The sequence below is a fragment of the Atta colombica genome, unplaced genomic scaffold, assembly GCF_001594045.1.
Source record: "Atta colombica isolate Treedump-2 unplaced genomic scaffold, Acol1.0 scaffold150, whole genome shotgun sequence".
Lineage (NCBI taxonomy): Eukaryota > Metazoa > Arthropoda > Insecta > Hymenoptera > Formicidae > Atta > Atta colombica.
The window spans coordinates 1,498,362-1,507,197 of NW_017259240.1; the positions used below are offsets into that span (position 1 = coordinate 1,498,362).

Here is an 8,836-nt window from a genome sequence, read left to right on the forward strand (position 1 = left end):
GGAGGTAAAGTCGTTCCCTTGGAGCGACATCCTCGGTAGGAGCGGGTTCCCTTGGACCCGCGCCGTCACTGGCCCGACGTAATCTGTCCGTTCGTTCACGGCGACTCACAATGTGGCCCCCGAGATAACAAATAAAGCCCCATTGTCGCAATTGTGTGGATTTAAAAGGATTTGCCCGGCTTCTCCGCACCCCCGCCGTCGCCACCGCCGTCCGCGCTCTCAGTGATCCTCTTCTCTCTCTCTCTCTCTCTCTCTCTCTCTCTCTCTCTCTCGTCCGCTCGTCTTCCCTATCCCTCCCCCTGTTCCTCTCGCCCTTCCCCCTCCCCCCTCCCGTTATACGTACCAATTCAACCCCCTACGTGTTCCGCAGCCTCTTCCCGATTTCTCGCTTCTCTCGTTGCGGTGAAACGGGCCTTTTTACGCGTTTTGATGTTACGTCTGAACGTCTGTCTGATATCAATGGGAAATCTGTTAATATAGTCGCGAACAATTTCAATTCGATTAATCGAATATATTCTATGTTGAATTACAGTACCATGACAATATGGAAGTGTCGAGAACACTTGCTTGTTTAGTTTAATTTAATTAAATAGTGCAGAAAGTAATTTCTCGTGATTTCTTCTTAGATTTATTATTGAAATTCATCAAGTTTATTAATAAAAAAAATTGCGCAGAAAATTTAAAGATAGTTTAGATAATTTCTTAATATCTTAATCGTCATTTAGATAATTTTTTTATAAAAAAAGAATAGTCCACAAAGAGTGATACGCAAGCTGCTCTTATAGCTTTACTCGATCTTGAATGAAATAATAATGCGAAGATTTTCCCGCCGATTGCTAAAACTCCTTCGAATTAAACTTTCAGAAATAAACACTTTTAGGATTAATATCCATTTTTATCGATGTAAATCTAATAGTTAATTTCTCCATATAGCACAAAAACTTGCGGCAATGTTATTGCAATCATGATGGAATCAAAAAGATGGAGGCGTTTTGAAGGATGTGTAGTTAGTAAAATAATGGAGTTTATTAATTTATTAATTTATTTTATTAATTTATTTTATTATATATATTCTATTATATTTATTTTATCAATCATTTTTATATTACGCACTGAGAAAAATGGTCTGTGGATTAAATAGTAATTTTGATGGAAAATAGATAAATCAGAATTTTCTGGTTAAATCTACTAGAATTCTAGTTGAAGTAACTAAAATCCAAATTGATATAATTATTTTGATAAAGATAAGAATTCTAGTAGATTTTATCAGAAATATTGTATCAACCAGAATTATCTCAACTAGAATTCTAATAAATTTTACTAGAAAATTCTGAGTCGTCTATTTTCAACTAGAATTTTTTTCAATGCAGTTTTTCTGTGTTAGTATAGATAATACAACTAATTGCAATAGCTGGTGTCTGATTAGTCGAAATTCGCCCATCCCAACCTTCATCATGAACAATGTTTCATTTTTTTTATTTCCCCATGATTACAATATTATTGGAACATTGCAATGTTGCTGCAATATTGCTAGAATGATCTAGGCTATATAGACTATATAGAAATCTAGGTTCAATTTATTCTTCGTCTTTTTCTAATTCTTGTAACTAGAGAAAAAGTAAGTCGAGATTAAAGTTAATCTACGTTGGTGGAAACGAACCTAATACCCAATGTAAATTAACTTTAATCATGGTTTAACTTACTCTTGATCTCTTCATCTCTTTATTATTATATATTATATTATTTCATTAAAATATATTAATAATTTTTAAAATTAGAAAAAAATAAACAGTAAATTAAATCGAGATAAAAGTTAATCTGCATTGGCAGAAACCATCCTAAAGAATCAAACTACACATTGAAGATTAAGATTGAAAGATTGAAAGATTGAAATTTGACCAATCAAAACAATAGGAGCTAAAATTCCATTGTCCTCATTGGTCAAATTTCAATCTTTCAATCTCAATCTTCAATGCGTAGTCTGATTCCGATCTAAGAGCGTGATCCGTCCTCGCGGGCGATGCGATCGTCCACGCTTCCGGTCACAATCGTAACTAATTGTTATTGTTCCTTGTCGCGACGCGACGAGAGAGCACCGCGTAGCTTATGTCACTGCGGAATGATATAGCGCGTTGTTTATCGGCCGCCAGATAGAGGCATCCGCGGGGGAGAGGCCGATGGCGAGTGAGTGGAGCGGGTGGGGGGGGGGCGGGAAGGGGGAACGTGCAGAGGTTGGAATTGTAAAGATTACGGCCGATGTTTATGCATTTATGCTGAGTTATTGTCGGCGCGGCTTTACCGATGTTTATGCTGATTTACGCTTTGTGCTATCTGCCGGGACACATTGTCCCCGGAATTATTATTCCGCGGTCGCGGCGGTGTTCCGCCATCCGCGCCCCGCACGCACCTCTCCCCCCTCCCCCTCGCTTTCCAGCTACCCCTTGAAATTTCGAATTTCACCCCACTCTGTGTAACGGTAATTCTCCACTTTGTGTTTCCATAGAAAACGATTGACGCATACCGAGAGATTTCTGTTATAATTATTAATTAGGACTTTTTTCATCGCTGCGATAAAATAGCTGAGACGAGGGTGTTTACTTGGAAAAACCTAAAGAATCTGAAATGTCAGAGAATTTCTTTTTTATTCTCTCGGATTTTATCGATACTCAGAGAAATTGAAATTTTATAATTTTTAATTTTTAATTCTGTCTCTTTCTGATGTTGTTTCTTTGATCTTTTTCTTGATAATACAAAATGTTAACAGTTATATTCACGCAAATTAAAATAAAAACAATAGAAGAGAGTAAGTTTGCATTACACTTCATTTATTTTAAAGCGTTTCATTAGGTTTAAAAATTCTCTAATCTCTTATCTAGAATTTTGAATAAAATATCTGGAGAATCCAAGAATTATTAGGTATTATAGGTAATTTTTTTACAAGAGAGAGAGATTTCAATAAATAATGATAAGTTTAACGTAAAAAAAAACTACGAGTCGTTCTCAAGAGAAGTCGAATCTTCCAATATGAATATATTTCGCATTATATAAATTATATTAATTCGAGATCACATTTATTTGAAAAGGAAAACCGTGCGAATGGAAAAAAAACGTGTGGACAGTTTGCACAGCTATCGCGACTTAAAATAATAATAGCAGCAATGATAAAACAACTTTGCTCTCGCTAAATACGTTGTTATGACGGCGTGAAGTAAATGCACCACTGTTATCATTCTCATGCCTCTGACTGCATTGTCCTGGTGGTTTCCGGCGAAATTCTTCGCGACGCGACCGCCGTTACGAAAAAGCCCACGTATCTCCAAACCTCCCCTCTTGCCTCTCCTCTTTTCTTTTTTTTATCTCCATGAGGTGAGGCATAAATAAGCACTGCGTTTGTGCGCCTCGTGGGTACATAATGGAGTATTATGTGTCGGAGATACCGCCGCTGTTCCTCTTTTCCCTTCATCGTCGCACTAAAGGGGGGGTGTGTGTACAAGATACTTACTGCAAATACCTATGGTGCCCCGTATCGTATTCTGGAACGATGATAATACGTCCCATTGTACGTGGGAAGGCGAGAACACAGTTTATAAAAATTGTAGAGAGGTGTTAGCATTCGCGATAATCGATAGTCGCACTATAACGTAAACACGATAAAAAAAGAAAGACACACGAATATGAAGGGTGCCTCAAGATTAACGAACAGTTCCATTTCTTGACGTATTCATAATTTTATTGTCCTACTTGGAGAAAAAAAATTTTAATTTTTATGATGATCAGTGTTAAGAATTTCGAAAAGTTAACAATTTGAGAAAAAATATTTGTACCTGAGAGATTTTTGTTTAAAAAGTCTTATTTGTAGAAAATAAAATTAATTAACAATTTATTAATGATAAATTCTAATACAAACGCGAAAGGCTTTGCGAAAATAATGTTCGTGATCTTCAAAATTAAATTTCTTAACTGTGTGAATACTTTTGTACATTCAAATAATATAATTTTTTATTTTTGTTTATTTTATTAAAAATAATATATTTTATTATATTACATCTTTTTAGGTAAAATAATTTTGAGAAATAATAATTTATTTTATTCTTCGTTAATAAATTGCTAATTGATGTTTACTTTCCTGTATATATAATACTTTTGCACTTATTGTATATATGTACAATTATTGGCGAAAATTATTGAATTATTATTAGAAATTGTAAGAAACCTTCAAAAATTAAAAAAAAAACTTAAGCTTATTAAATCATTTATAAGGACTTTTTGCTTAACGACTCTTGCCGTCATAAGATGATCATGGAATTACGTTGTAGACCCATCGCAGGCTAACTATCGCGTTTTCAGTTGCGAAACTATTCAATTAAGCCGTTCCCTTCCCTTGTAACGCACGTGAAACCCTTCTCAGCTGTTCCTTTCCCTTTACTTTACTGACATATAACGACATCGGATTCAGCTACATATTTACGATAACGACAAGCTTCAATGAATCTGCGTCGAATGAGAAAATTGGATAGAAGTTAAAAGACAATTATTAATAAGTGTGAAAGATTTAACTCTTTCTTCTTTATTAAAAGACAATCTGTCTTACAAATACAAAGGCGATTTTTTATTTTTTTATAACTTAATTTATTTTCATTGTTAACTATTACTGACTTAAATTTTTACACATATATTGATATTTTAGAAATATATAATTTCTACAGAAAAATTTATTATTAAATTAATTATTTCTCTTATAATTATACAATGTTAACGCAAAGAATTTCTTTTACTAACTGAAAATAATAGCGATTTTAAAACAAGATTGAAATGATATTTTAACTTTTATTAAATTTACAAAGCAATTATTGAGAAAGATCATTACATTTTAAAAGCCTTCTTTTAAGTTAAAAAAGCAAAAATTTCAATATTCAATCTTTAATTTTAAAAAACTGCATAATAGATTTTATTACAATTTACTCCGCAGAAAAACTTTTTCTTCATAAAAACATAAAATTTGAAAAAGATTTAACTTTGGTTATGAAATTATTACTTTCAATAATGCGAAAAAATGTGATGTCGAAGAAAATGTACTTAACATTTTATATTATATAAATTTTTTATATGGATATCTAATAATTACTATTCTACTATTATATATTGTAAATTAATCTTTCGATTAGACAAAATATTCATTCAGCATCTCTGACGCACTCATTATTAATTAAATAGTAATTGGCTCGTTCATAAAAAAATTTTTGGAAAATCAAGACGAAGTCAATATCTACAAGCAATGATATTCGTATGAGAAATACGCTAATAAATTTTTAAAACTTTTAATGTTTTTCATAATTGTACTTTTTATACATTTCAATCATTCTTTAATTTAACTATTTTCGATCTTTATTTTCGACTTTCTTAAATTATGTTTTAATCTTGATTTTATAGTTAATTGCAATGATCATTTTTATAATTTTTAAAATTATAAAATTAATCCATTAAAAAAACAGTCAGTAACAAAAGTTACGAAGTAAGTTGCGATTTAAATAATTTTTTAATCTGGAAATAAATTTTGGAGAAAATAAATTTATTGCGTAGTATTAACATTATATTATGAACAAATTAATAAGATGATCAGGCAATAAAAATTTAACTAAATTTGAGATCTCTATATTTAAAAAAAATGGAGTAGATATTTACTCGAGTTCTTGCATGCTTTGGAAAATACAACACGCGCTTAATTTTTGCTGATTTCTTTAATATCGTATTAACTTTATTAATTCCTATTAATTTTTATGTAGATCTATAAAAATACATTTTTCAATCTTCAAATTTTTATTACAAGAAAAATTTTATTTTTTAATTGTGGATTACACAAATCAAAATTTTCTATATAATTTTTGTTATATAGAAACTTTGCATTTTTTTAATTCAACATATTTAAATACACAAAGTAGTATATGTCTAAAATATTTTAATACTTTGTATTTACTATTAATTAGTGGTTGATTATCACTAGTATCATTAATACAATACTCACCACAATTACATACCAAACACCAAACAATATATAAAATAAATTGCAGTTGAATCTAACAGTACAATGTTACAAATTACTAACCACCTTTCAGAGCTCTTCACATGAAAGAGCATCCCGACTACAAGTATCGGCCGCGCCGGAAACCAAAATCTCTGGTGAAGAAGGAGAACAAGTTTGGCTTCTCGATATCGCCGCTGATATCACCTGGAGACAGCTTGGCCAATCTACCACGCGGTCTTCTGCCACCGTTGACGCCTCCGACGCATCATCCATTGATGTCACACGAGGACCTGAAGATCCCGCGCTTCTTTCCACCGTTTGCCTACCCACTCTATCCCTTACAGCACAAACTGAGCGACGACTTCAACGGCGGTAAGCTGGCCGCTGATTTAGCCTTACAGGCTCTCTACACCGGCAGTCCCTTTTATCCGAGCCATCAAGCGATGTCCTGGCCGACGGGCCTCTCAGCAGCCGCATGTTTACAACCTAACTGCAGCTGCCCAAGTCCCCCGAAGGAGCCTAAAAGGCCGTTTCCGCCGTCTAAGATAGATGATCCGCCTTTCCCAAGTCCGGCAAGGGCCGACGATGACGCCGTCGTCGCGGAACGAGAAGAATCTCGGTATCGAAAACTCGAGTTGGATTTTTCCGCCAATCTGGAGAGTCATCATCACCATCATCATCATCACCATCAGGAGGATCGTTCTCAGGATCGCTTCTCTTCATCCTCATCCTCGTCACCGCCCACGGAACAGTTAGAGAGATCGTCGACGACGACAACGACGACCACAACAACATCGTCCTCGTCATCAAGCGGCAGAGTCGATAGCGCCTTCTCCGTTCAGAGTCTGACGTCGACTTCCAATGGCTCGAATTCAAGCTCACAGCGTGGACACGTCATATGAAGGCCGCTTCCGGTTCTCCCGGATTTGAACTTCCGGGGGAGCCTGATGCCGGCCGCGTGGCCGACTGCCGATTGGTGGCGGGTCGCTCCGATGCTCTCTCCGATCCCTCAAACGACGGTCGTGAATCTGAGCACCGGTGTCGTCAAAGAAGACGCTGTCCATTTCCAAGACGAGCAACAGAGGAACTCGACGACCGTGTCCAGGCCGCCAAGGAATGGCGTGCATATCGCTAACATGCAGTGATCCAATCAATAATTGTTGCGCATTCTGTGGATGAATATTTTAGTATCTCGCAATCGAAAGTGAATCAGTGTTATCGCACAACTCTTGGATAAATGAACATTAAACGCCAAGGGCTTTCTCCTTTTTAACGAGGACTCGTTTTGTAGTTTGATCTCTTTCGGACATAATCCAAAATAATGAGAGAACGACACATGAGTGAAGCGTCCGCCAGAAAAATATTGGAATCGAAAAGTAGGCCGTATTGAAGAAATAGCTTCTCGACCGCAGTCGAAGCTGACAAATAGAAATCGATAACTCGGCTATACGGCCCCGAAATCCCACAAAGGGCGGGCGTAAAGGGTCCTTTCGACCGGATCGTGCACGCGAAGCTGGATACTAGAGGAGTCCAATTCTGATGAGATAACCAACCCTCTCACATGCCACATATTATGGGGCGGGCGGGCGAGCGCGTTCGGGGGTGGACACGGTGGGGAAGGGAGGAAAAAAAAGCTCTTCTGGTGGAGGCAAATCTCTTCTTTGAGACGCGGCCGTGCGAAATAAGCCTGAAACGTTCTGAATGCTAACGTAGAGACGCGTACGAACCCCGACGACGCGGTTTCGTTGTATCTCGCAGCGTCGCGTCGCGCTGCGCTGCATCGGCTTTCGCGACGAAAGCGGCGAAAGCATCGATACGGCGAAATGGAAGACGCGTGGCTGGCTTTGCGAACACTGGTCGCGACGCGAATCCTTTTCTAATATTATGAGGAAACCAGAAAGACATTTTCGAAAGTTATCAGAGTTATTATGTTCCATCTCACTTGATTTCGTCAATGTTGTCTGGTAATCCGAATAACGAACAGGATTATGTTCTTAACTTTTTTCTAACTTTTGCGCAGAGCGTCGTTATAATGTTGTATTTCACGTGTTTATAATATTTTGACATTTTAATTTATTGGGATTAAGAGGCTTATCCTAATTGTTCAATGAGGAGATATAATTTGGAGAATAAATTGAATGAAAATTAGGACATTTTAATTATTAAAAATATATTTATCGATGTACACAATTTTACATCTGAAAAAAATAGAAAATAAAATGAAAAAAATATTTATATCTTTCATAAAATGTTCATGAATCTCTCGATTTTGGACCAATGTTCCAAAAGGCTTGATCTGAAATTCAACAAAATTCAAATGTGTAGATATTATTTATTGTGGAAAGTCACGTTTTTCATTCTTCTCAAAATTTTTTCACCGAACTGTCCGACGGATAAGCCTCTTAATTCATAACACCAGACACACGCGATATATTTTATACGATCTCGTTTTTGTTATATGTGTAACGATTATTGTTGACTTGTTAAGGCGAATTGTAACATTATTGCTCGTTCGTCGAGAGTAATCTGCCGACTTCTCCTTGTAGAAATTCCCACTAAGTATTTCTAACGACCGTAGCGAGCACTGATGCGAGTTCATTAGCGTATACCCTAACGGGAGTAAGATGCAAGTAAAACATAAAACGTATCTAACGCATAGAAAAACATATCCTCTTTTTCTCTCATTTTCTCTTTCTCTCTCTCTCTCTCTCTCTCTCTCTCTCTCTCTCTCTCTTTTTCAATAATCACGCGACGCATTTCGCGGACGCATAGCGACGCTTCGATTAACTCGATTAATTCGGAACAAGAATAACG

The 8,836-nt window shown here is 36.0% G+C and overlaps 1 protein-coding gene across 1 annotated transcript in view; it reads left to right on the forward strand.

Annotated features, from left to right (window-relative positions):
* The window catches only part of LOC108685323 (SOX domain-containing protein dichaete-like), a 10,783-nt gene extending 3,694 nt beyond the window's left edge, over window positions 1–7,089 (forward strand). Inside the window, exon 2 of the mRNA XM_018190054.1 lies at window positions 6,114–7,089. Within this exon, the coding sequence (XP_018045543.1) occupies window positions 6,114–6,924 (811 nt within the window). The 3' untranslated portion in view covers window positions 6,925–7,089. The remainder of the gene's footprint in view (window positions 1–6,113) is intronic.
* The last annotated feature ends 1,747 nt before the right edge of the window (window positions 7,090–8,836 follow it).